This window comes from Acomys russatus, chromosome 19, assembly GCF_903995435.1.
Source record: "Acomys russatus chromosome 19, mAcoRus1.1, whole genome shotgun sequence".
Classification (NCBI taxonomy): domain Eukaryota; kingdom Metazoa; phylum Chordata; class Mammalia; order Rodentia; family Muridae; genus Acomys; species Acomys russatus.
In genome coordinates, this window is record NC_067155.1 from 16,397,768 (window position 1) to 16,425,478 (window position 27,711).

General features: G+C 51.1%; 1 protein-coding gene across 1 annotated transcript; it reads right to left on the minus strand.

Annotated features, from left to right (window-relative positions):
- Positions 1-468: 468 nt before the first annotated feature.
- Positions 469-16,390, minus strand: LOC127203774 (cytochrome P450 2S1). Its single transcript, XM_051162640.1, has 9 exons — positions 15,736-16,390; positions 14,131-14,296; positions 9,891-10,040; positions 7,988-8,148; positions 7,727-7,906; positions 6,054-6,195; positions 3,269-3,456; positions 873-1,014; positions 469-741 (listed from the first exon to the last, which is right to left on the minus strand). The coding sequence occupies exons 1-9, from the start codon at positions 15,913-15,915 to the stop codon at positions 545-547; spliced, it is 1,506 nt and encodes a 501-aa protein (XP_051018597.1). The 5' UTR covers positions 15,916-16,390; the 3' UTR covers positions 469-544.
- Positions 16,391-27,711: the final 11,321 nt, after the last annotated feature.

A 27,711-nucleotide genomic window follows, 5' to 3' on the forward strand; every position in this document is an offset into this window, starting at 1 on the left:
GCATGCTGTTTTCTACAGCGGCGGCGGGGACCCAGCAAACAGTGGTGCTGAGAGGGACAGAGATGGAGGAAGAGTCCTGAACATGGTTAGGCTGTTTCGTGTGGCTGTGTGGGTGGTAACTGGACTGGGGTTGTGAGGTGGATGGTGGGGTGTGTGGCTATGTGCTTGTGATTCCAGACGGCCCACACTGCATTTACGCAGGCTGAAAGCCTACGCGGCTCGTGGTGGTGCATACCTGTGTTTCTAGCGCTCAGCAATCGGAGGCAGGAGAATCACAAGTTTGAGACCAGCTTGTGCTACCTAGCAAGATCCTGGTTCAGACAGCCCTCTCCAAAAAAAGAAAAAAGAAAAAAAAAAAAAAGAAAAGAAAAGAAAAGAAAAAAGCATCTGCATCAGTTGCCCTGTGGTTGTATAAGAGGGTGTGGTCCCCGGTCTCCAGAGCTGCCTGGATACATGGCGTGTGTGTAGCTTCTGAGACGGCTGCTTCACACACTCTTCAGACTTCGTCCGCCCCAGGTGGCTCCCACCTTCCAAATCCCTTCCTTCATCTGGAATGGTCCCCTGTGGGCCAGACCTGCAGCTGGAAGTCTGGGGGGATGTTGAAAAGTCCGCTGACCGCTGGCTGCAGGCTCAAGTCACCCAGCGGGCACGGGGTCTCCAGAGAAAAGGCCTGCAAGATGGCGGTGAAGAAGAGCCATAACTCCGCCCGAGCGAGGCCTTCTCCCAGGCACACTCGCTTACCTGGCAGGAAGGGGTCGAGTCAGCTGTGCTCACAGGACAGGGGGGAGCCCACAGAGGCCATGGGGTGCAGGGAAATGCCTCCCCGATGGGCACGCGCAGCCTCTCGTTATTCCCCAAAGCCCAGTAGATACCTAAGGAGTAGGGCAGGAAAGCTTCGTGTTTCCTCAGCCGGCCATCGGCGTCTAGGAAGCGGCCCGGATGGAACTCCTCTGGGTCCTTGAAAACCCCAGGGTCACGCAGTACGGAGCCGATCAGAGGGAAGACCTCCGTGCCCTGAGGGGACAGGGTGGAAGCTCACACAGCTGAGTGTCCTATGCTGATACTGTTAATACAACTTGATTCAATTTTAAGGTCTTTTAAAAAAGATTTGTATTTAGATATTTTTTAATTTTAGTATTTAAAAGTGTGTGTGTGTGTGTGTGTGTGTGTGTGTGTCGGTGCGCGCGAGTATGTAAATACACATAGACGCTAAAAACATCGGATCACCCTGGAGCTGGAGTCAGGACCTCGGGAAGAGCAGCCAGTGCTCCTAACCGCTGAGCCATCTTTCCAGCCCCACTATACACTCTTTAATTAAACGCTTCTGGGGTCTGGAGAGATGGCTGAGCGGTTAAGAGCTCTGTTCGCTCTTTTCCAGGGGCCCTGAGTTCAGTTCCCAGCAACCACATGGTGGCTCACAACCATCTATAGTGAGATTTGGTGCCCTCTTCTGGTGGGCACGTGTACATGCAAGCAGAACACTGTATGTATAATAAATAAATCTTAAAAAAAAAAAAAAAAAAAAGAACGCTTCTGTGCCTGTGACTCTCTCTCCTTTCTCTCTTTTGCTCCAACTTTCTTTCAAGACAGGGTCTTACTATGTAGCCCAGGCTAGCCTTGAACTTGCAGCAATCCTCCTACCTCAGTGTCTGAGTGCTGGTATAGCTGGTGCGGGCCACCGCTTGGGACTAACAGGGTATGCACACTCGCTGCCTTGTATATAACAGGTGCACACAGTGGCCTCGCTGCTCCTTTTTACCGGGACTCTCTGGATTAAGCCAGGAAGGAGATAATAGCTCGCCCGATTGAAAGACAGAGAGCCTGAGTGTGGTGACACATGCCTGTAATCTCAGCACCCCAGAGGCTGAGATAGGAAGACAGCAAGACAGCAAGTTCAAGGTGAGCCCAAGCTACCTAACAAGATCTTATTTCAAAAGAAAAAGAAAAGCAGGGCAGTGGTGGCGCACACCTTTAATTCCAGCACTTGGGAGGCGGAGGCAGGTGGATCGCTGTGTGTTCGAGGCCAGCCTGGTCTACAGAGTGAGTCCAGGACAGCCAAGGCTACACAGAGAAACCCTGTCTCGAAAAACAAAAAACAAAACAAAAAGGAAAAAAAAAAAGGGTGCATGTTTAGGGATGTAGGTCCATGGTAGAACACTTGCGTAATGTGTGAGAGGCCTTGGTACCACATGGTGGGGAGATTGGACTATAAAAGAGAAGGGGGAAACTAAGGCCAGGAGAACACAAGCCATAGCCGAAGGAAGTCCCCAGGGAAGGCTGGCAGAGCGGGCTATTTTTACACTGTTTTGAAATTCTGGGAGTATGCTGTGATCCAGAGTAAGCTGTGGCTGTAGGAAGCCAGCTCTCTGGGGGCAGTGTCTCAGGGAGGCCAAGTCAAGGGTGTGTGTGGGAGGGCCGTCCTTGAAGGCCTCAGGCCGGGAGGGTTGCACCCCCCCCCCACACCAGGCCAGAGCAGAGCTTGCGTATTCTTGTGGCTGCTATGTTAAGATGGTGAGGGCAGGTAGGGGAGCCTGGGGAGAGGGGCATGACGTTCTTTGCTAGGGAGTCTGGCCCATCGGGTATGAGCTGTGAAGGCGAAGGAGCTCCAGGCAAAGCACCCTGGGACTGTTGGGTTGAACCGAATACTTAGGTTCTGGGTTCAAATCCTGTCTTTCCACTCTCTGGCTGGGTGCATACATACAGATCTTAGTTTCTGTAAAAACGAGTGGGATAATTACACAGGACGGTTTTGGAGATGAAAGAAAATAATACTAACAGAAAGCGTCCGGAACAATAGCTGGCCCAACGTAAGGTGTTGTTATGACATTGTGGCTGTCCTTGTGTGTACGTACACAGGGCACCTGTGTGCACCTGTTACATACAAGCTGTTAAGAGGTGGGTGTTTACAAGCATGAACTTACAAGTTCAAATGAGTATTATTATTATTATTATTATTATTATTATTATTATTATTATTATTATTATTATTATTATTCCTAATTTATAAGAGAAATATGTTGAGGTTCAGTGGATGAAGCGATTTGTTCAAGTTTCAGCTAAGAAAACAGCAGAGTTAACCTAAGTATTTGAGTACACGCTGCGGATATTTTCTCAGGATTGGGAATATATCGCCCCCTCGTGGTTGTAGGCCTGAACTGTTTTTCACTTGGAGGCCAGAGAGAAAGGGGTGGCGGTTGGGGCGAGGAGGCAGACAGAGGCAGAGGCAGAGATTTCAGAGATAACTGCTCTGGCCGTGCCATATACCTACCTGGGGCAGAGTGTATCCTCGGAAGCAAGTGGTCCTCGTGAGGGTGTGAGGCATTCCCATGGGCACCAATGCCAGGAGCCGCTGTGCCTCGTGTAAAACTGCATCCGTGTAAGGGAGCCGAGCGCGCTCGCTCAGACTCGGAGCCCTGCCGGGACCCAGCTCCTGGATCAGCTCCTCCCGAACACGCTCTGCACGCAAGGGGAGGAATGCGGGTCAACCGTGGGATACATCCTGCGACCCTTTTCCTGGGAGCCTCATCTTGTGCAGCAGTCGTTTGGGGGTAAGGGCTGGCAGCAGGCGAGGAGCAAGTAGGCCTGGGGTCTCGTTCATCCTTTATGGGGTATTGGATCTACTTTGTCTTAACTCCAGGAAACTAAAACTGGTATTGAGTTGCTTTTCTGTTTGTTCTGTGCGCGTGAGTGCAATGTGTGTGTAGCCTTGGCTGTTCTGGACTCCCTTGATAGATCAGCCTGGCCTCGAACTCACAGAGACCCATCTGCATCTGCCACCCTGAGCGCTGGGATTACAGGCGTGCACCACCGCGCCCGGCTGAGACAGGATTTCTTTATGTTGCCCTGGCTGCTCCGGAAATCACCTAGTAGACCAGGATGGCTTAGAACTCACGGAAATCCATCTGCCTCTCTGCCTTTCAAGTGCTGAGAATAAAGGCGTGCATTACCACACCCGACATGCCGAGAACCATTAATGATCTCCACGGAGGCTCCTAGAGCCAAGGCAGTCACTCAGGGTCATTGCGGAGTTCAGTACCATCGCTAGGTCTCTAAGTGCTGCCTATTGGGCCGGGCTGTTGCATTAGTCTTCAAGCATTTAGCTGGAAACATTGAACTCCTTAGGGGGTGGGGGTGGAGGTGGGCGGTTCATTCCCAGCCTGGTCTGTTACCCATTTCCTCCTCCTTCACTGCTGCAGGCTCAGGTCCAGCCTCTGCTCTGGCCATGACCCCTTAACTCTTTGTCACTGGTTTTGCTGTGGTTTTGTTTGTTTTGAGACAGCGTCGAGTGTAACTCAAACTCACTATATGCTCTTGCCTCACAGGCCAAGTGCTGGGGCTACTGGTGTGCACTCCCACACCTGGATGATGACTCTACTTGTGTGCGTAGGGGTGGGGGTGGGGATGTTTGCACACACACCCCAGGAGGATATTGGTGCCCTGCTCTATCACTCCCCAGTTTATTCCTTTGAGACAGGGCCCCTCGCTGAACCTGGAGCTATACAGGCTGGCAGCCAGCAAATCCCAGGGATTCTCCCATCTCGGTCCCCTCCTCCCTTAGCTCTGGGGTTACAGGCATGCTAAGCTTTTTACATGTGTGGTAGGGATTTGAACTCAGGTCCCCATGCTTGCGCAGCAGGTGCTCTTACCCTCCGAGCCATCTTCCTAGGCCTGATTATCATTTCTAATCTCCGGTCCTGATCCAGTGCCTTGTGGAGTTTGGACTTCTCTTCTTTTGTAGGCCTAGGCCCTTCTGGGGGTGACTTTAATACCCTCCCCCACCCTTCCATGTCCCCCCATCCCCTTTCTCTTGGGACAGGGCCTTACTATGTAGCCAAGGCTGGCACTCGCTATGTAGAAAAGGCTGGTCTGTGGCAATCACCCTGCGTCAGGCCTTCTGAGTGCTAGGATTACAGGCACGAGCCACCCACGATCCCTGTTCAGCAGCCCTTTGAAACCAACTCCGTCCTCATCCTTGCTGTCCCTAGCTCAGGGTGAGGCCACTGCCCTCAGCTTCCCAGCTAGAAACTCAAGCCCTCCCCTGGACAAGCCCTTTCTTGCCCCCCACAACCTGCTTTTTCTACCCCTACGCCCCCCAACCCCCACCATGTCTCCATAGCCTGACCTAGGCCGGTCTTTTTTTTTTTTTTTTTTTTGACACAGAGTTTCTCTGTGTAGCCTTGGTTGTCCTGGACTCACTTTGTAGACCAGGCTGGCCTCGAACTCACAGAGATCCGCCTGCCTCTGCCTCCCGAGTGCTGGGATTAAAGGGGTGTGCCACCACCGCCCGGCCTAGGCCTGTCTTCTTAATTATTCAGCTTTGTCAGCCTTCCTGAGGTCTTAGCATCCTCCCATCATGTACAATCCAGCAATCCAGTGTGCATGTTGGGGTGTGGGAACTGGGAATGATGCCCAGAGCCTGATGGATGCTAGGCATCACTCTACCATTGAGTCACACCCCCACCTCTCGCCAGTGGCTCCTGAGCCTCCCCCTCCCGCCTCTCCTGAGATTCTAGGCTGGAGCTCCAGCCACTGGGTCTCCTACAATTCATCCCCTCATGGTGGCTCAAAGATCTTCTAAGATGCACTTTTTTTTTTTTTTTTTTTTAAAAAGCCGAGTGTGGGTTAATTCACATCCATAAGCAAACGCAGCACTTGGGAAGCCAAGCCAGGACCCTGAGTTAAGAGGCTAACCTGGGCTACACAGTGAGTAGCAGGCTAGCCTGGGCTAAAGAGTATGCCCCTATCTCAAATTAAAAAAAAAAAATACATAAATGAATGCAAACTGAATCATGTCTTCCCTGCTCAAGGTCCTTCTATGGCTCCCCATGACTGGGGACAAGGCATAGTATACAGGTGACATGTCCTGCCTTGCCTCTCACTATGTCTTGTACTGTGGTCAGTAGTTCTAGAAGCCCACGTTGTTCAGGGAACCCTAATGGGGAATCCATGCTTACTTCCATCTCCCTGCACCTTCTGTGCCCTGGCACCATCACTCTGGTTCTGGGGGGTGTGGGGGTGCGGGGGGGGCCCGCCTGGCAGGGACAGTTTCTTACGTTGGACTTGAGGGTGTTTTAGCAGGAGCAGGAGGGCATAGCGGATGGTGGCGCCAACGGTCATCGTCCCAGCAAACAGCAGATACGTGACCGTCATCAGCAAGTTCTTCTCGGTGAATTCTGTACCTGGGTTTTGTTTCTCCTGAGTATTGAAATAATTGTTGAGAAATTAGGAACTGCTAATTAAGTGGGGTATAGATTCTAGATTATTTATATAATAAGCAACACGTTACTTATATATTAGCATATTATTAATATATATCAATATGTAATATATTCACAATATTAACAAATGATGATGATGATGATTTCTCTGTGTGTGTGTGTGTGTGTGTGTGTGTGTGTGTGTGTGTGTGGTTTTTCCAGACAGGGTCTCTCTGTATCTCTGGCGGCCCTGGAACTCGATCTGTAGACCAGGCTGGCCTGGAACTCAGAGATCCGTCTACCTCTGTTCTGCAGTGCTGGGATTAAAGGTGTGTGCCACAACCGCCAGCTGAGATTCAAGATTAAAAAAAAAAAAAAGAAAGAAAAAGAAAAGAAAAGAAAAAGAAAAAAGAAAGAAAGGAAGAAAGAAAGAAAAACAAAACCAAACTTCTTTTAAAAATTTCACGTGTGGGCACGTCTGTGCTGTGGCACGCGTGTGAGGGTCAGAGGGCACTTGCAGGAGTTGGTTCTCTCCATCCGCTGTGTGGATCCCGGGGATTAGACACAGATAGTCAGACTTGGTGCTAAGCATCTTTACTCCCTGGGACATTACTCCCTTTTTTGAAACAGGGTCACCTATAGCCCAGGTTGGCCTCAAACTTGCTATATAGCTGAAGATGTGTCTCCCAGGTGTTGGGATCACAGGTGTGAGCTCCCACACCCAGCTCATGTGGTGCTAGTGGTGGAACTCAGGGCTTCCTGCATGCTCGGCAGGACTCTGCCAACTAAGCTACATTTCCCACACAGAGACATGTAGGTAGAGAAGGAAGAGTTAAAACCAGGTCTTGTGGTTTAGCTCTTGGGAGGCAGATGCAGGGGGATCTCTGCACGTTCCAGCCCAGCTTGGGCTACAGAATGAGTTCCAGGCCAGCCTGGGCTACAGAGTAAGTTTCAGGCCAGCCTAGGCCATAGGGTGAGTTCTAGGCCAGCCTAGGCCATAGGGTGAGTTCTAGGCCAGCCTGGGCTACAGGGTGAGTTCCAGGCTAGCCTAGGTCACAGGATGAGTTTCAGGCCAGCCTAGGCTATAGGGTGAGTTCTAGGCCAGCCTGGACTACAGGGTGAGTTCCAGGCTAGCCTAGGTCACAGGATGAGTTTCAGGCTAGCCTATGCTACAGGGTGAGTTCCAGGCCAGCCTGGGCTACAGGGTGAGTTCCAGGCTAGCGCCTAGGTCCTAGGGTGAGTTTCAGGCCAGCCTAGGCTACAGGGTGAGTTCCAGGCCAGCCAGCTAGCCTGAGCTACAGATTAAGATGCTATCTCACCAAAAATAAAAAGGGAGGGGACTAATGGAGACCCTCAGGAGCTCTGAGTCCCTGAAGAAAGCTCCGTATAGCAGGCTGCTTTCCAGAGTCCCATCCTGAGTTCCTCCCAGGGACAAGGACTCAGCAGATGCTAAGTAGACGGACTATTAGCTAGGCCAGTAGTCACACTCAAGAACAAGAAGGACCCTTTTTTCTCCCGCGCTTCCACACCTGTGCCATCTTCAGCAGGAAGGCATCGACGACGTCACGTGCAGGAACCGAGGCGTGGAAGCTTCCCTGGTGTCGCTGTACCTGCTGCATAACGAAGGCAGCCAGGGTGCCCAGGTGGTGTTGGAGCTGCCTGTGTGGGCCTGGGAGGGGCTGCAGCAGCGAGGAGAACATCTCGTAGGCCTGTGGGTGCAGGAAGAGGCAGCTCATTCCCAGAGCATCTGACATGGAGCCCCGAGGCTGGAGAAGGCTCCCACCACTTACCTGGCCCCACGGGGAGCTGATCCCCACCAAGGTACCACTTGCTGCCCGGATCACAGCCTGGAACTCTTTATCTTCATAGGGCAAACGGATGCCAAACATGAGGGAACAGATGACATTTGAGGTGGCCTGGGCCAGCAGCAGGGACGGGTCAAATGGGCATCCTGGGAGGCATGGAAGGCAGAAGGAGAGAAGGAGAGAGGGAGAGAGGGAGAGAAGGAGAGAGGGAGAGAGAGAGAGGGAGAGAGAGAGAGAGAGAGAGAGAGAGAGAGAGAGAGAGAAATCAGGAGTAGACAAAGAAAGGTGTAGAAAGAGAATTAGAGTTTAGGTGTGGTGGCTCAACACTTGTCATACCGACCCTTGAGAAGCTGAGACAGGAGAATTGCTGGGAGTTCAAGGACAGCCAGGGCTGTGGAGTGAGACCATGTCTCAAACAAAAACAAAAGGAGAGAGAGAGAGAGAGAGGTGTGGGGGGTGGGGGGGGGGAAGAGCACACTGGATGTCTGTCTTTGGGCTGTAGCGTCTGTGATGTCGACCAGCTGGGAGTGAGTTAGAAATAGGCGTGTCCAGTGCCACACTGTGGAGAAGGGGGCCAAGCATAAGGCTGGACCAGATCACCATGGTCCTTTAGGGCAGAAGCCAGGCCAGGCCACTGGATTCTCTTAACACAGATGCCAACGAGAACAAAGTCGTCACCCAGGGAGAGGGTACCCAGATCGAGTATTTGGAAAATTCCTACAGGTACACATCTGGGCCAAAAACTATCTTTACTGGATTAAGAAGGGAGAAAGGGCAGACCTAATAGCTTGTCTTAAAAAGGCCGCTACTGAGCAGTTCCACTTCCTTGTTTATTGTAAAACAAAGGGCTTGTGGCTTTTAGTATGTACCGTGACTCAGTTCATTTGCCAACATTCAGATCGTGAACGGCGAGCTATGTTTTTGTTGGACCGTCCTGGTTTAGGTGAACTAATTTGTGGTAAAGTGGATATGACATTAAAAAAAAAATATTTTATTTAATTTTAGTTAGTGTGTGCATTAGTGTGAGGGTGTCAGATCTTGGAGTTACAGACAGTTGTGAGCTGCCATGTGGGTGCTGGGAATTGAACCCAGGTCCTTTGGAAGAGCAGCCAGTGCTCTTAAAACCACTGAGCCATCTCTGCAGCCCTGCTCTCCCTTTCTTAAGATTGGACGTAATGAGTGATGCTCTGCTTTCCACAAAGATGAGGCTGTCCCCTTAGAACTATTGGTTTGTTTTATACTTGAGATTTATTTAATTGGGCAAAATAAGCATGTTTAAACACGGGGGAGGGGTGGGGCAGGGGTGGAGTGGGGAGGAACATTCTATCACAGTCTCAGAAACAAGAAGGCCTGTGTTTCAGTTTGTGTTCATTGGCCTGTTACAGGCAATGGTTAAATGTCAGGAAGCAACCGTCTATTCTTGACGATGCCGATTTAATTACGATCCCCTGCGTCAAGGATGCTGCCTTTTACTACATAAAGCCACTTATGTGGTTTATGTATGATATCAAATAAACAGTACTTCACACACACACACACACACACACACACACACACACACACAACAACAACAACAACAAAAGGAGCCAGGTGTGCTAGCTCACGTCAGCCATTCTAGGCCAGCCTGGCTTAACTAGTGAAATTTCATTGTTACAAACAAAACAAGAAAGAAAAAGGGGGGGGGGTAGGGGATAAAGAGGGAGGACAGGGGAGGGGAGAAAACATGCTTAGGGACAGTCAGGGCTGAGGACTGAGTCAGTGAGGAGGTGAGCAAAGCCATCCCCTACCCCAACCCCAGTTTCCCCTCCAGCAGATTCACCACCACCCAGGAACTATGGAGATGGTTTCCTTTCCTCTTGGAAGGATTTGTTGGCCCCACCCCACTGACCTTCCGTCTTCTGGAACGCCTCCACCAGATTCTGCACTTCCCCTTGGATCAGCTCCTCGCCTACTCGCTTGCCCATGCCCAGGTCCCGTAGAGCAAGCAGGGTGAATTTCCGCAGCTGTTTCCAGCGCTCCCCATTGGCAAAGAAAACCCCTGCGTAGAAGGCTGGATTCAAGAAGGGACCGGTCCCTTCCTCCCCAGTGACATGTCCCCAGGACCCTGTCCTGAATCTCTACCAGTCAGGCAGAAGTCCTGTACATGTGTGTGACGGGGTGCTTGGGTGCACGCGTGTGCAATAACTCAGTAAGTGCTCCGTAAGTGCATAATTGAATTAGCTCTTTATCCTTTGAACTTAAGCCGGGGCAGTCATCACCTTCGAATCCCTGTTTGTCCCGTCTGTCCATCCCAGCATGTCTGGAGCACCATGGGCCCCCATGAGGCCACAGTGAGTGAGAATATGAGCAGAATGAAAGAAGGCTGACGTCACATGGCCCTTTCCTTTGCCCAAGACCCTGCTCTGCACACATCTCCCCCTCTGAGCTCCGCGGCGCTGCAGCCCTTGTTGAAGGCTGGCTTATCTCAGCAGTTGGAGGCTGCCCTCAGCCCTCCTCATGTCTGAAGCTAGCTTTTCTCCCCACCTCAGCCCCACCACCCAGATCAGAAGCCTAGGCCTGTCTTATGGTCTTGTCTCTTCCAAATACCATTTCTTTCGATCCTTAGCCCTTGTCCTGGTCCGGCTGGTCCCTTCCCTGGGCTTCTAGCATTTAGGTCTACTCACCTTACAGCCTTTTCCCTGTTGAAAATGCATACATCTCAGAAAACCAGAGCTCAGCTGCTCTGGTGTGACTCACAGGCCTGCTAAGTGAATGCCAGAGCCACAGTGACTTTAGCTACAGTAACCATCTACGGTAACTCCTCTCATTTCCTCAAAGGCGTCACGATTCCCCAATCCTCACCTGCACCCTTGTTATTTCCTCTGTTTGTATGCCTTGAACTCACAGAGATCTGCCTGCCTCGGCTTCCTGAGTGCTGGGGTTAAAGGTGTGTGCCACCACGGCCGGCCCTCCTTGCATTCTTTAAGGAGTTGTTGGACATAAACCTACACCTTGCACTTGTTAAGCTCTCTACCAATGAGCCACGCCCCCAGCCCCTCACTGGGGATTCTAGGCAGGGGCTCTACCACTGAGCCACACCCCCAGCCCCTCACTGGGGGATTCTAGGCAGGGGCTCTACCACTGAGCCACACCCCCAGCCCCTCACTGGGAGATTCTAGGCAGGGGCTCTACCACTGAGCCACAACCCCAGCCCCTCACTGGGGGATCCTAGGCAGGGGCTCTACCACTGAGCCACACCCCCAGCCCCTCACTGGGGGATCCTAGGAAGGGGCTCTACCACTGAGCCACACCCCCAGCCCCTCACTGGGGGATTCTAGGCAGGGGCTCTACCACTGAGCCACATCCCCAGCCCCTCACTGGGGGATTCTAGGCAGGGGCTCTACCACTGAGCCACACCCCCAGCCCCTCACTGGGGGATTCTAGGCAGGGGCTCTACCACTGAGCCACACCCCCAGCCCCTCACTGGGGGATTCTAGGCAGGGGCTCTACCACTGAGCCACACCCCCAGCCCCTCACTGGGGGATTCTAGGCAGGGGCTCTACCACTGAGCCACACCCCCAGCCCCTCACTCGGGGATCCTAGGCAGGGGCTCTACCACTGAGCCACACTCCCAGCCCCTCACTGGGGGATCCTAGGAAGGGGCTCTACCACTGAGCCACACCCCCAGCCCCTCACTGGGGGATTCTAGGCAGGGGCTCTACCACTGAGCCACATCCCCAGCCCCTCACTGGGGCATTCTAGGCAGGGACTGTACCACTGAGCCACGCCCCCAGCCCCTCACTGGTGGATTCTGTGAGGACTCTACTACCTAAGTACATCCCAAGCCTGGTGTGGTGGTGCACGTCTTTAATCCCGGTGCTCAGGAAAGCAGAGGCAGGTGGATCTCTGTGAGTTTGAGGCCAGCCTGGTCTACAAAGCGAGAGCCAAGGCTATACAGAGAAACCCTGTCTCGAAAAACAATGTTTAAGTACATCCTTAGCTGCAGCCCATCATTTTACTTATTTTAAAAGATTTACTCTATTTTTTTTTTTTATTTCCGTGTATGTTTGTGTCTCTGTATGTTCATACGTGTGCAGGTACCTGGAGAGGCCAGGAAAGGATGTCAAATCCCTCGAAACTGGAGTAGAGGCTATTGTGAGGCACCTAGTGTGGGTGCTGGGAACAAAACTCAGGGCTTCTGTGAGAACAGCAAGTGTTCTTAACTGCTGAGCCATCTCTTCTGCCCCCATCCTTTTAATTTTTAATTATTTATGAATTATTATTATTATTAAATATTTTATTTATTTATCACATACACAGTGTTTTTCCTACATGCACACCAGAAGAGGGCAGCAGATCTCATTATAGATGGGTTGTGAGTCACCATGTGGTTGCTGGGAATTGAACTCAGGGCCTTTGGAAGAGGAGACGGTGCTCTTAAACTCAGCCATCTCTCCAGCCCCATGGATTCTTTTTTTTTTTTTTTTTTTTTTTGAGATGGTCTTGCTATGCAGCCTAGGCTGGCCTGAACGCCTAGCAATTCCCCTGACTCACCCACTCTCGGCTGCTTCCCCATCCGTGAGGCTCTCCATCAGCGTAGATGTCACCTCCTCTGAGAAGCCTGCTGCTAGCCCTACTGCCCTACCCCACACTCCAGGAAAGCACCTCCCCTCACATTGTGTGTGTGTGTGTGTTCTCAAAGCTGTACTGCTTATTTGAGAATTCTACCCCCCTCTATGTCGTTGTGTCACAGGCCTCTCACGATGAGAAGACCCTGCACCTGCCTCGCTCACCTCTGTGTCCTTAGTGGCTAAGAAAGCATCAGGCACAGGGAAACTGGGGGCTGAAGGAATGCGCTCTTCTCCTTCCTCCTCAATGCGCCTGCCCTTGGGAGTCCTATCGCCTGGATACAACTTCCCTTCTAGCCGAGGAACTTCAGCTCGGACATCTTCTCTCTCTGGAGGCCTCCTGGGCATCCCTCAGCGAATTGGGTGAGTCAGGCACAGCCTGTGGATTCCTAGAATCCTAGGTTCTCCACCCCCACCCCCCATGCTAGCTTGCCCCTCCCACTGTGGCCCATTCCTCTGAGAGGCCACTGTCTGATGACAGGTCTGTCTGGGTGCTCTAGGGGAAGTAGGCAGTGTGCTCCTTAGTCACCACTACGCTGCCAGGCTTTTCTGTGGTGGTGAAGAATGAAGCCAGGGCTCCACACATGCTGTGCATGCTTTAACATAAAGAATTATTTTGCTGTTTTGTGCCCCCTAACCCTCTTCTCTCTCTCTCTTTTTTTTTTTTTTTTGGCTTGGACAAGGAATCCATGGCCTTACACAGGCTGTAGAGGACATGCCCCTTAGCCTTTCATTGGTGAATTTTAGGAAATTACTCTGCTGAGCCTCATCCCCTGCCCCCTCATTAGGGGATTCTAGGCAGGGCTCTATCACTGAGCCACAGCCCTGGCTCCTCACTAGGGGATTCTAGGCAGGGGCTCTACCACTGAGCCACGCCCCCAGCCCCTCACTGGGGGATTCTAGGCAGGGGCTCCACCACTGAGCCACGCCCCCAGCCCCTCACTGGGGGATTCTAGGCAGGGGCTCCACCACTGAGCCACGCCCCCAGCCCCTCACTGGGGGATTCTAGGCAGGGGCTCTAGGCAAGCACTCTCCACTGAGTAAGACTTGTGACCGTCACTGGTGGGTTCTATGTATTCCCTACCAGCAAACTATGTATCCCTCGTCCTGGCTTTTTCAAGACAGGGTCACATTTGTCTTAAAATATATAACCCAAACTGGCCTTGAACTCACTATGCAGCCCAGGTTGGCCTGAGTCTATCAAATGTTGGGGTTGCAGACATGGATCGCCACACGCGATCAAGTTTCTATGCTGTGAGTGCCTGTCTATCAATTAATAGCCCTGGGAGTAGTAATGATTATCACTATAGTTAGCACTCACTTGACACAGCCCAGTTTCCACTTGATCCTTATTACAGCCCTAAGTGAACAGGTGCCAATATCACCCTATTTCATAGAAAGGGAATCATTAAGTAAGTCACCTGTAAAAAAAAAAAAACAACAACAAAAAAAAACCCAACCTCTTCGGTATCTGTAAGCGAGGGCAGAACCCAGCAGCCCCCATTTGCCCTCATGACTCACCATGACCATCAAAAGTCTTGTCCAGCGTTGCCAACGATCCCCGCCCACTGAATTCCTCAGCCTGACCTCCCAAGGCCTCGCGAACAGCATCGTGCCCAACCAGGACCACGACTTGGCGCCAGGGGCCCAGGTGTACGGTGAACACGGGCCCATATTTCTTACTTAGCTGGGGACAGAGAGGGAGAAGAGGGTAGTGGCCGGTCCCAAGGAGCTGCCTCTGCCAGCCTGGCTGTTATTAGTTCCAAACCTTGGCCTCAGATAAGTCACGTGGTCTCTCTTTTGGCCTCCCCCCCCTCCCCGCACCCCCCTCCCCCACTATACCAGGAATTGGTCCCTTTCCAACCCCCAAGCAAAAGTATCTGTTTGGGAAGCTGTTTTCTTTTTGCATGCGAGTGTGTGGCGTGGGAGCAGGAGATCCACTTTGCACTTTTTTGTTTTGTTTTGTTTGTTTTTGTCCTTCCAGACAGGGTTTCCCTGTGTTGCTCTGGCCGGCCTGGAATTCAGTAGACCAGGCTGGCCCGGAAGTCACAGAGATTTCTCTGCCTCCTGTGAACGCTGAGATTAAGGGCGGTCCGCCATCACCATTCCTGCTGAGTGTATGGGTCTTAAATACATGCTCTTGCCTTCCCTCTCACTTCCTACCAGGCTCTAACCTCTGATCTTGGTTGGGGTCATCCACAAACAGCTTCGGTTCCCCATAATCTCCCCCTTCCCACTATCTGGCTGTTCATTTCAACCTCTGCTAAACTCTTAACCCTCACTTCAGCTGCCTGAGGAGCACGTCTCCTATCTCTCCCTTAACCGCCCACCCTCCCTTTTCTGTCCTTAAAGTTCCCGAGAATATTTTTGAATGGAGAACTTGACTCCCCACTACCCCCCACCACCAACCCGGCAGGTTGGGACTGCCTCCCCATCCTCCCACGGGGTGGCAAGAACTCCTAGCTCCCTCCTTAGCTGAGCTACACCCCCCCCCCACTCGGGGAGTCTCTGAGGCAGATCCTTTCAGCCCAGGATGCTCTCTGTTCAGCCCCCTGCAGCTTCCAGATGCTTCTTCCCTTTCTAACGGGTGCGAGGGTGGAGTGCGGGACGACAAGCTCACCCACCTCTCCTCTAGAGAGTGTGTCCTTTGCAGCTCTGGTCGCAGCTCACTAACTTTCCAGCATTCTCTGGGTCCCTGCGACGGGGGGGGGGGGGGGCGGCGGGGGGGCTTCCTCTCTGGGTCCTCCTGTCATTTCTTTCTAGACCTTTGTGAACTGTGTCCCCACCAGCTCTAGTCCCCTTTCCAGGGCATTCCCTCTCTTTCTTAGCCAAGGACTACCTGCCCCCGCTGCCCCTCTAGGATCACTTCCCCCTGGGGTCCAGCTTCCAGGACTGAGTGAGCTCTGCCCTTCCCAACCTGGGTACCCTCCCTCCCTTGCCCAGCCCACATCAACTTGTTCGAGTCTGTGGCTTAAGACATTCGTAGTCCTTTTCCCCTGAGAACCCCTGCTTCTGCCTCCTCCCTAAGATAGCCAAGGCTCATCTGCCCTGGCACTTAGAAGATGCCCCCCCCCCCCCACTCCAAAGTCCCTATCCCCTGGTTAGGATGTTCCCGCGTCCCCTCACCCGCAAGAGCCCGGAGTACAGAGCCCCGGGACGCAGCTGCAGGAGGTTCCCGAGCAGCGGCAGCGGCGTGGGCCCCGGGGGCAGGTGGCCTCTGGCCGGTGTCCTGGGCAGCGCCAGAGCCAGCAGCAGCAGCAGCGACAACAGCGCCAGCAGCAGCGCCCAGGTACTAGTCGCCTCCATCTCTGCAGGTCGGCTCCGTCTCCACCTCCTGGAAGCTCCTCGCGGCCTGGGGGCCAGTTAGGGCCGGGAACGGGGCGGCTCCCTCCTCAGCGAAATCAGGAGGAGGGGGGCGGGGCAGCCTCCTGCAAGGCGTCACTCCCCGCACCTCAATTTCTACGTCTCCCGCCCCGCAGTCTCCACAAGTCCCACACCAACGTACGAACGGATCTCCCAGGTCACCTAGGTTTTCCCGGGGTTCAGAGGGCGGAGACAGTACCTTGGGCCCTAGGTGGGGCGTAATAAGCGAACAGAGGAACCTGGGAGCAGCAGCGGCCACACCTCGCGGGGCGGTGACCCTGCGTGGCTCTCCCCGGCTCCTGCCTCCCGGGGCTTATCTTGGTGTGCGTGCGTGCGTGCCTGTGCGGGTGTCTTGGAGGCAGTGTCCTCTGGCACCCTACCTCCACCATCTAGGAGGGACTTGGCATTCTCTGTGCCTAGATTACAAGGCTCCGTGACATAGCTATCCGACCTAGGTCAGTCTGTTTCTGTTGAAACATTCTTTTGCTTTGTTTTGAAACGGGGTCGCAGGTAGTAGCCTGGGCTGGCCTGGAATTCTCTGGGTAGCTAAGTATGACCTTGAATTTCTTAATCCTTCCACCTCCTCCACTGCTCACTGGTGGGATTAAAGGCGAACTTCACCAAGCCTGGTTTGTTGACTCATACTTTTAAAATTAAAAAAAAAAATTAAGTGTTTGATTTCATGTTCGTGTTATTCCGTGCGTGGGTTCACGTGTGTATGCGGGTGCTCCTACATGTACGTTGGCAGTCAGGGGAGGCTGACATCCTGAATTCCTCTGTGTATTTAATTAGGCAGCTTCTCTCTGGAGTTCCTCCTCCAGCTGACAAGTTTGCCCCCCCCCCCCGGGGGTGGGGTCTCCTATCTTCCTTCCAAGTGTTCTGGGGCTCTAATTCCAGTCCTTTCTGGAAGTTCGCCTCCACTGGGCCATCCTCACAGACCTCACTTATTTCTTATTAGCATATGTTAATTATACACATAATGAGTCTCATCCTGGCATTTCCATTTGTGCACAGAGTATTTTTTTTTTTTTTTTTTATCATATTCAACCAGTGGCTATCTCTTGTTCCCCCCTCTGAGGCCTTTCCTCTTCCTACCTAGCCCTTCTGTTGTCCCATACTAATTAATTAGTTAATGGATTTTGATGACCAGATGAGTTTCATTAGGGTTGCTTACAGGGTTTCAGTTGAGAGGCTGTTTACTGGAGCATTAACCCCTTACTCTGAGGCCACCACACGGAACAGAATGCCTCTTTCAGAGACCATCATTGTCTCAGGGAGACTTGGGGGGGCTCATGAACCCCTCTTTCCTGGGTCTACTCTTTCATTGATTCACTTGGAAAAGTGGTTCTCAACCTTCCTAATGCTGTGACCCCTTTAATATGACTCCTTATGTTGTGGTGGACCCCCAAACATAAAACTATTTTGTTGCTACTATGTATGTATGCATGTATGTATTTTGGATTTTTCAAGACAGGGTTTCCCTGTGTAGCCTTGGCTGTCCTGGACTCACTTTGTGGACCAGGCTGGCCTCGAACTCACAGCGATCCACCTGCCTCTGCTTGGGATTAAAGGCCTGCGCCACCATACCCTGGCCTTGTTGCTACTTTTATAAGTGCGATTTTGCTACTGTTGTGAATTGTAAATACTGACGGTGGAGAACTGCTGACTGAGAGGCTTCTCGCGCACCTGTCAGCGGCCGCCAGCCTCCTTGACTCCACAGCCCTTTGCTCTGCCTTCAGTCGAGCCACTTGCCAGCATTTAACGGCTACCCACTGGTATACAATCTGAAACAGGGCGTTTAACATCTATCAAGTGTTTGTGGCGCTAGGGATCAAATCCAGGGTCTTGTGTGAGCTAGGCAAGTGCTCTACCACTGAACTAACAGACCCCCCACCCCCCCAAGCCCCTTTCGTGTTAGAGAGCTCTCACTTTAAACATGACTTGCTTCTCCATTCGAGGATGCTGGTGTGAGCAATCTAGCCGGGGACTGGGTTCTTCACATCTGAAGGCAAAAGAGAGTGAGACCAGATAATCAGGAAGTCGAAAAGGCCTGGGAGGGTTAAGGCAGCCTCAGATGACAGACAGCAGCTAGCTTGGTTTATTGCAGCGTCCCTAGCCCCGCCCAGCACATACAAGCGCTCAGTAAATATTTGCCGCACCAAGGTTTGAGTAGAAGATAGGACCGTGAGGACTCTGGGGGCGTGGGGGTGGTTCTTGTAGGGGCAAGACTTTACATTACAGGAAGAAAAAAAAAAAAAATGCTGTGCTGTCTTTCTGTTCTAGATGTGCCCCGAAGAAGCCCTATCTGGGTTGAACATCCCGCTAGCCAAGGGCTGAACTGCCACTTTGCATCGTGAAGGGACATTCGAATGTTGCACATTGTGAGTCAGTGTGACACTGGGCTATCTTTAGTTCCCTTTAACAGTCTTTAACTAGCTCTATCTGAGTTTGTATCTTTGTGACTCTTAGGGACAACTCTGGGAATGTGCCGTTAAACTTGGCGGGGGGGCCACTCGCTCCCACCAAACCCCAAAGCCTAGAAGATCAAAAGATGACATCTGAAACCTTTAAAACTCTTCCTTTCTCATGTCCCCGCTGATGCACTCCGTAAATACAGTGACTTGGGGGCTTGGTTTTGTTTTGTGACTATAAAACATGTATGTCACCTCCTCCTCCACAGTGGAACATGCCACTAGGGACTGCTCGAATCACTGCTCCCAGCCACGGGTACTCATAGTTGGCTCAGAAGTGTCTCTTAATCCCTGTGGACCAAGAACGGTGATGTGAGACCTCAGAGATGATTCGTTTTCACCTGAGGAGTCATCAGGATTGGCACCAGGTACCAGCACCAGCTGGCATCATCCTTGCTGCCCTCTCAGAGCGGATAATGGTTAGTCCTTTCAGGAAACTGCTGCTCCACCCCCACCCTGTCTTTTGTTTTGGTTGAAAGCTTTCTGGTTTATTCTAAGCTGGTTGGTCTATTGGGCATCCTATTATGGCTTCCAAACATTTTTTTTCCAGGACATTTGTTGCTAACATTTGGCCTTTCTTCTCCTAGCACTCTTCCAACACCTGACTTTGTATAGGTTCCGTTTTCTTAACCAATATATATATATATATATATATATATATATATATATAATTTATTTATTAATTTATCCATATTACAGCTCAATTGTTATCCCATCCCTTCTATCCTCCCATTCCTTCCTCCTTCCCATTTTCCCCCTACTCCCCTCCCCTGTGACTGTGACTGAGGGGGACCTCCTCCGCCTGTATATGCTCATAGGGTATCAAGTCTCTTCTTGGTAGCCTGCTATCCTTCCTCTGAGTGCCACCGGGCCTCCCCATCCAGGGGATGTGGTCAAATATGGGGCACCAGAGTTCATGTAAAAGTCAGACCTCACTCTCCACTCACCTGTGGAGAATGTCCTGTCCATTGGCTAGATCTGGGTAGGGGTTCGATGTTTACTGCATGTATTGCCCTTGGTTGTTAACCAATATATTTTATTACAAACTTATTAACCGTGCGTACGCCACTTATAACCCGACTAACCGAAACAATAGGAAAAGAGGATTAAAGAATAACAAAACCGTAAAGATACCAGTTCCGAGGAACGATTCTCCTGGCGTAATCAGCAGGATTTCTTCTGCTGGAACCTGGAGTAACCAGAACCCCAGAACCTCAGCAGGAGCCGGAGCCCCGAAGCCTTCCCTCAAGCGGTTCTCTCTAGCAGTGTCCCAAAGTGGAGCGATGAACAACAGCCAAAAACGGTCCCAAGTCTCCAAAGGCCTCACCTCCAGTTCTGGGCTCATTTATAGATCTCCTCCCAGAGTCTGCTCACGGGATCTTTTCAGCTGACAACAATCAAGCTCCCGCACGAGGTGGTTTGTCTTCTAGTGGATTAACCTCACCTGTTCTCACAAGACCCGCCCGATCCTGCACTTGGGATCATAAAAAAACAGGTTTATCTCTCCTTCAACTTCGTCTTCCTGTCTCTTGCTCATTTTCATTGCCACCTTGTCCCATTTAGTTTAGGACCGTTGCAAAGAGGCTGATGATAAAAGCTTGTGAGTTCCTTCTAATTAATTTAGCAGGTAGAGGTGTCAGAAAGAACACCCTGAGCCAGGCGTGGTGGCGCACGCCTTTAATCCCAGCACTCGGGAGGCAGAGGCAGGTGTATCGCTGTGAGTTTGAGGCCAGCCTGGTCTACAAAGTGAGTCCAGGACAGCCAAGTCTACAAAGTGAGTCCAGGACATCCAAGGCTACACAGAGAAACCCTGTCACGAAAAACAAACAAATAAACAAACAAACAAACAAAAAGAACACTCTGAAACATGTGGTGGCCTCCTACTGAGGCCCCCCCCCCCAAAAAAAAAAACATACCTTCGGGCTGGCAAACGGCTCAGCAGGTAAAGGTTCTTGCCGCCAAGCCTGATGACCTGAGTTCAATCCTGGGGAAGTGGAGGAGAAAACTGACTCCTCTAATTTATGCTCTGAGCTCCAAACAAATGGCAGGGCATGTGTATATCTCATCCCCCTGACACAAATGAATGTGAAGAAAAATTAAAAACGGAAACAAAATACCTTGTTCTCGGGTCAGGAGTTCCTTTCCTGGCTGACCTAGAAAGGCACACATGAGGGGTGACTACCCCGTGCCTGGAGTCTCCTTGCATTTCCATGAATCAGCAGCATGAATACCAAACCCAGTGGGAAGAACTGGCCCTGGTAAAACCTCAGTGAACAACTCCCATGAGGCCATACGTCCAAAGCCTGACCCTTCAGTTAACACAGAAGGCTGCCAGTTTTCAGGAGAAAACGGCCACCAAAGTGGGGCACACAAAGTCCGAGGATGACATGTCTACTGCAATATAGCACTTGGGAGACAAGGCGACCAGAGTCCAAGGACATTCATGAACGGTGTGTGCAGGGCCAGTCTGGGGCTTTACTTGAGAGCCTGTCTCAAAAACCCAAACCAAACAAAACACAAAGTGTAAAGGGAGGAGAAAACATTGAACAAAAACTGCCATCTGGTCTACCAGACGGTTTTGTTTGATGGTTAGGATGACTTGTAAACATTTGGGAGCATGTGGAGACTGAGCTAGAGATAACTGGGCCTCGTGCTTTCCTTGATGGCGGAACATTTGGTGTGCCTGCATCTGAGCTAGAATCTTAGGTAGTCAAAGGAGAGATGATGAACTGGGAGCCTACATCAGTTGGGATTTAGAAGCAGCTGAGAAAAGAAATGACAAAGTCGTCGATGTGTCAGAAATGAATGAGGGAGCTCAGGAGATAGATACCTGGTCAGACCGGGGAAGGATCTTTCTCTCCATTCATATCCTCAGCCGTAAGCCAAGCTTGACTCTGGCCCTGCCTTGGCTAGAGGATAAAAGTGTTTGGTGCTCTGGTTCCTAAAGACTTTAGGGCCTACTTCTTTAGAAGGGGGGTGTGTTGGGACTTAGGCAGCAGAAACTGCTCACACAGGCCTGGGACCCCGAGGCATCCGTTCCTCCTCTGTCCTGGATGAGGCCAGGGCAGCCAGATGAGAGGCCCAGTTCTCTGTGCTCTAACTCCCTCTTTGTTTTCCCCCACTTTGGGCTGCACTTAGGGCTGAAGGCTTGGGTTAACTGGGCTGACCAACTCACCCCTCTGCCCCCCCCATACTACACTCTAGTTTCTGGCATAATTTATTTATTTATTTATTTACTGAGAAATAACCCTTTTTAAAAAATTAATTTGTATGCACTTTACATCCTGGTTGTAGTCCCATCCCCTCCTCATCTCTCAGTCCCACCCTTCCTCCCTTTTCCACGTCCCCCTCCCCTATTCCTCAGAAATGGTGAGGCCCCCCCCAATTCTCATCCACCCCAGCTCCTCAAGTCATATCAGGACTGAGTGTATCTTCTTGCCCAGTGGCAGTCCTGCCAGGGGAAAGTGATTGAAAAGCTGGTAAGAGAGTCCATGTCAGAGAGAGACCCCACTCCCCTTACTAGGGGGCCCACATGAAGCCTGAGCTGGCCATCAGCTACATCTTGTAGGGAGCACAGGTACTGTCTATGCAAGGGCCTCGGTTGGTGCTTCCTAGGTAGTCCTTGATGTCCCAGAATTCACTACGCGAAGACTAGGCAGACCTTGAACTTAAGAGATCCTTCTGCTTCTGCCTAATGAAAACTAGGATTAAAGGTGTACGACGTCCTGCCTGGCCTTTTAAAAGGCCCTAGAGAAACAGTTAGATGGTTCTTTGTTTCCTGGAACCGCTCCTGCTATCCAGGAGCTCAGCTTTAGTTTTTTTGTGCTCTCTCCCTCCTTCTCTCCTTCCCTCCCTTTTAAGTTCCCACCTACAAATCTATAACAAAGTTTTCTCTAAAACTCATTCTCTTTGGTCCATGAATTTCCTTCTCTGAATCTGAGAGATGAGAGCCACAAAACCATTGGCTCAGGGCAGCCAGGGCTATACACACAGAGAAACCTTGTCTTTAAAAAAAAAAAAAGTAAGACGTAGTGGTGCACACCTTTAATCCCAGCACTTTATACCGTCCCAGACGAGCCAACATCCTCTACTGGGCTCCTTGGGCAGCAGGCATGTATGCGCATGTAGACAAAACCACCCAAACACATAAAATAAATGAAAAAAAAATTAGTAAGAGCTGTTAAAAAAAAAAAAAAAAAAAAAGGCAGGAAGAACCTGACTGCAACACCTGACACCAGCTTATCTAAGAAGGTTGCCTTGTAGCTCTCTGTTTCCTGGAAGGGTCACATGACAGCTTAAGTTTCAGTTTGGCAACAGAACTTAGCACGAGTGACTCTGTTTTGTGATTTTTAGTCTGGTCTAAGAGGACACAGTCCAGGAAACGAGTTCAAAGTAATGGTCCATTCTAGTTCTTGTTTCTATATTTGACACAGCTTTTTTTTTTTTTTTTTTTTTTAATTTTTTTTTTTTTTTGTTTTTTTTTTTTTGAGACAGGGTTTCTCTGTGTAGCCAAGCTGTCCTTGAACTCAGAGATCCACCTGCTTCTGTCTCCAGAGTGCTGGGATTAAACCCATGTGCCGCCACCACCGCCGCCGCCTGGCTGAAACAGTTATTTATTTATTTTTACTGTGTGTGTGTGTGTGTGTGTGTGTGTTGTGTTGTGTATAGAGATCTGCTTGCCCACATACACACATATAGACACTGGAAGACAGCATCGCGTGCCTACCTCTACCACCTACCTTATTTTTTGAGGCAAGGTCTCTCACTAAACCTGGAGCCCTATGTTTCAACTACACTGACTGGCCCTGAAACCCCATAATCCACTTGTCTCTGCTCCCAGATGGCCCCTCCCCAGCTCTGGGGTCAGGAAAGCACCACCATTTCAAGCTTTCACTTGCTTGCCAGTCCTCAGGTTTTCACTCAAACACTTACCCACTGAGTCATCCCTCAGTCCGTCATATTTCAGGAAACATTTGAAAAGTTATTATCGCTTCATATTATCTGCTTTTTAAAGGCTTTTTGAGACAGGGGCTCACTATGTAGCCTGGGCTAGCCTGGATCTCCTTTGTCAAACCAGGCTGGCGGGCTTTAAACTTGCTTTGATTCTCACACTTATGCCTTCTGAGTCCTGAGATTACAGTTATGCCGCCCATGCCTGGTCAAATATTTTTTTTTTAAAAATCTGTTTGACAGTGGAGCCTCATGAGAGTAGGGTTGAGAGAAATGGATTGGAAATGGATCGGGGAGCAAGTGCCCTCCCTGAGAAGAAAGAACTACGGTTTTATTTTCCTTAGCCTATGGCTGGGATGAGTTGGTAAAGACACTGTGTTGCTTCCCTCGCCCCCCAACTCATACCTTCACCCACCTACAAGAAGGGGTGCCTACAGGGTGTTAGAAGAAACAAGGACACAGGATGGAATTATGTAATTCGGGGACAGTGTGAACAGGGTGGGAGGGGTGGGGGAAGAAATAAAAAGGAAAGGAAGGACATGACTGTTGCTAAGTGGTGGAGGAGAAAATTTATTGTAGATGTGTGGGAGAGCAGAGGCGGAGGCAGGCACACCTGGGAGAGTCTGGAGTCGTCATGACCCTGACCCATGTGGGGAGAGGGGGAGGGGAAGGGAGAGAGGGGACCAAGTACAGCATCCAGGAGGCCAAAGGGACAGAAGGAGAAAAAGAAAGGAAGGAAGGAAGGAAGAAAGAAAGAAAAAGGAAGAAAGAGGCAGGTAACCAAAATATCTGGATTATATAGGGACTAGCCACTGGGAGAAGGGCAGCTGGCCCCTAGCCTAGAAAGCTCAAGGTAGAAGGTGGGGTGTGCCAGCCTTACCCCAGGTACAGGTGAGGACTGAGGGATGCTGGGAGAACCTGGAGGCCAGGTCTGCTTTGAAATGTTAAATAGGCACCTTAGGGGCGTGTGTGTGTGTGTGTGTGTGTGTGTGTGTGTGTGTGTGTGTGTGTGTGTGTGTGTGTGTGTGTGTTGAAATTTAACACAGTCTTAATCCCAATAAGCATAAGCCCAATATCACACAGTTTTTGAGCCAAATGTGAGCTCACATTTGAGGAAGCTTTATTAAACTCTAGGCAGAACAATGGATGCAGGCCAGATCCGTACCTGGGATTCCACTACATTAGTCAGAGGTTTAGAAGAGCAGAACTCACAAGACGATTTACTTCCTGCCTTATTCCAACTGGGAATAAGCATACATCCTGACATATTTCCTGCCTATGCACATCCCCCCCGCCCCTCACCGTGCTCCCCCCACCCCCACCTGTGTTCCCCCCACCCCCACCTGTGCTCCCCCACCCCCACCTGTGCTCCCCCACCCCCACCGTGCTCCCCCCACCCCCACCTGTGCTCCCCCGCCCCCCACCCGTGCTCCCCCTGCCCCCCACGGTGCTCCCCCGCCCCCACCCATGCTCCCCCTGCCCCCCCCCGTGGTCCCCCTGCCCCCCACCGTGCTCCCCCCACCCCCACCTGTGCTCCCCCGCCCCCCACCCGTGCTCCCCCCACCCCCCCCACGGTGCTCCCCCGCCCCCACCCGTGCTCCCCCTGCCCCCCCGTGCTCCCCCTGCCCCCCCCCGTGCTCCCCCCACCCCCACCTGTGCTCCCCCCACCCCCCACATGTGATCAAGCACCATCCTGTGCAGCTGGGGCAACCACACTTGTTTACCGAAGTGAAAACACATGCTTTGTTATTGTACATGGACAACAGTCCCCAGCAGCATTACAGGAAGCCATCTGTCCTTGGCCAAGTGAGACTTACAGTTTAGAGGTATTTTTGTTTTACAGGTCTCGTAAAGCACAGTAATTTAAACTTAAAACATAACTTTAGCCATCACAATGGGAGGAGGGATGGATGCAGGTGTGTGGTGGACTCAGAGCAGCACACTTTACAGTATGACGTTCTCGCCTACTGACTGGGGGCCAAGGGGACTGTCAGATGCAAGTAGAGATTTCCCCCTCAGGCCCACTTAGCTTTGTAGAAATGGATCTTGTCTTAGCACCGTTTTGTGGCCTGTACCTGTAATCTGAGCATTACAGAGGCCAAGACAGGAAGAGCTCATGGCCAGCCTGAGTCACATAGTAAGTTCTAAGCTAGCCTGGGCTACATATGGAGACTCTTTCTCAAGAAGCAAGGAAGCAAGCAAGGAGGAAGGAAGGAAGGCTGGAAGGAAGGAAGGAAGAAGGAAGGAAAGAAGCAGGCAAGGAAGGAAGCAAGGAGGAAGGAAGAAAGAAAGACAGAAGGAAGAAAGGAAGGAGGAAGGGAAAGAAGGAAGCAGGAAGGAAGGAAGGGCGAGGAAAATGAAGGCAGACAGAAAGAGAAACAGCGAGCTGGCTGGCTAGATTTGTTTGGAACAGGCCTGGAATTCAAGCTATTCTGAAGGCTGCGGCAGAAGGGTCATAGCCTTGGCTACAGACTGCAAGACTACCCTGACCAATTTACTGAGTCTCTGTCTCAGAGTGCAAAGAGGACTATGGCTACAGGCAGTGGTAGCGCACTTGCCTGGCGTGTTTGAAGCTTTGGGTTCACCCCTCCTTACAGCCACACACAGAGACAAAGAGAATCAACAGGAGAAACCCCATTTTTGCTATATGCATGAGCATATAAAGACACACAAAATAAGAGACCCCCCACCGAGAAAGCCTGTATAGAGTTTATTTTACCATCCAGCAGACACAGAAAGAAATAGAAGCTTTGGAGAGGGGGAAGAGGAAAGGGGGGCAGATGGGGTGAAAGAATGAAGGAGGGGGACGGAAACAGTGGCTCTGGATTAGCATTGACTCGGAGACATTTGGACTTTGCCTTGGTCCGCCCACTCCTCTTCTAAACACGAAAACTTTCTTCGTCCCTCACTCCATCACCTCACTCTTTCATAACTTGTGTTTTAACTTCCCTCTTCACACCACCCCCAAAATAAACAAAACAAAAACAAAAACAAACAAACAAACAAACAAAACTTTATATATGAGCCTTGAAGTGTACGTGAGTGACAAGAGTGCTTGCCCAGCAGACAAAAACCTGTGGGGCTTGTGCAGAGGAACTAAGTTTGGTTCTCAGTTCCTCCAGGGATGCTCACAACGGCATCTAATTCCAGCTCCAGGGGAGGCTCTTCTGGCCTCTACATGCACGTGGTACAAATTCACACAGGCACACACACACACACACACACACACACACGTAAATAAAATACATTACAAAAAAAAGCCTAGGGTGAAAGTACAGGCACTTGGAAAACTGACAAAGGAGGCTAGCCTGAGCAGACTCATTAGTTTGGCAAACATTTTGCACCTATGCTTTCAAGTGTGTGTGTGTGTGTGTGTGTGTGTGTGTGTGTGACGCTGCCATGGCAAATGTATGGAAGTCAAAGGACAACCTCAGGTACTGTGCCTTCCACAGGGTTGGAGACAGGGTCTCTGTTGTTCTCGCTTTGTCCTTCTGTCCTTCTGTCCTTCTGTCTCCTTCTCCTGTCTTCTCACAGCGCCAGGATTAGGGATGCGCTTACAACAGCTCCATGCGGCTTCTGTGGTTTTGACCTCTGACCTTACATTTGCAAGGCATGGGGCTTTGCCCAGTGAGGCACCTCCCCAGCTCCCACACCCAAATGCTTTTGCAACTGCAGGCTTACTTTCCTGCCTCCCCCCCCCCCCCACTTGTCTTTATCCATGCGCTTGTCTCTGGTTCGTTTGATTTTCAACTCCTGGGAGGTATTTCACAAAATGACTTTGACGTCTGTCTCCATCTGTTGCCCCCAGAGACATAGCTGATCTCTGATTGTTTCCAGGCCTTTCCTTTTAAAATCGGTTCTGCATCTTTTTTCTGGCTGAGAATTGAATTTCAGACAGGCAGAGTCAGAGGAAGTCTGTTTCCTTCTGCATGCGCCTTTCTTTTTGATCTGCCCTCTAAGCCCTTCTCCGTGGGGACAGTTCCCTCCTGAGCTGGCTTCCAGGCCTCCCCTGAACCCCCTCCAGCCCCCAGCCAGATGCACTGGGTTATCTGTCAAGCTTTGACATCTCTGCCTAGACCAGAGGGGTCTCACTCCTGGGCACCCTACAAATTTCAACAACTGGTTTCTGAGCCTCGGTGGCTCGAGCCGGCAATCCCCATCCTTGAGCAGGGAGACTGGGAAAGGAAGATTTGCAAGTTCCAGGCCAGTGTGGGCTCCACAGTGAGACCCTGTCTCAAAAAAACCAAAACGACACCAACATCAGACTCAACAACCAGCCAGACCACAAAACCTCAAGCAAACCAACGGTGTGGAGATT

Excerpts from the sequence above, each read along its gene's own strand:
- LOC127203774 (XM_051162640.1), bottom strand. The coding sequence starts at position 15,915 with ATGGAGGCGACTAGTACCTGGGCGCTGCTGCTGGCGCTGTTGTCGCTG. Across the intron at positions 14,297-15,735 it reads TGTACTCCGGGCTCTTGCGG|CTAAGTAAGAAATATGGGCC; the intron begins GTGAGGGGACGC and ends CTCTGTCCCCAG. Across the intron at positions 6,196-7,726 it reads TCCTGCTGAAGATGGCACAG|GAGAAACAAAACCCAGGTAC; the intron begins GTGTGGAAGCGC and ends TTCAATACTCAG.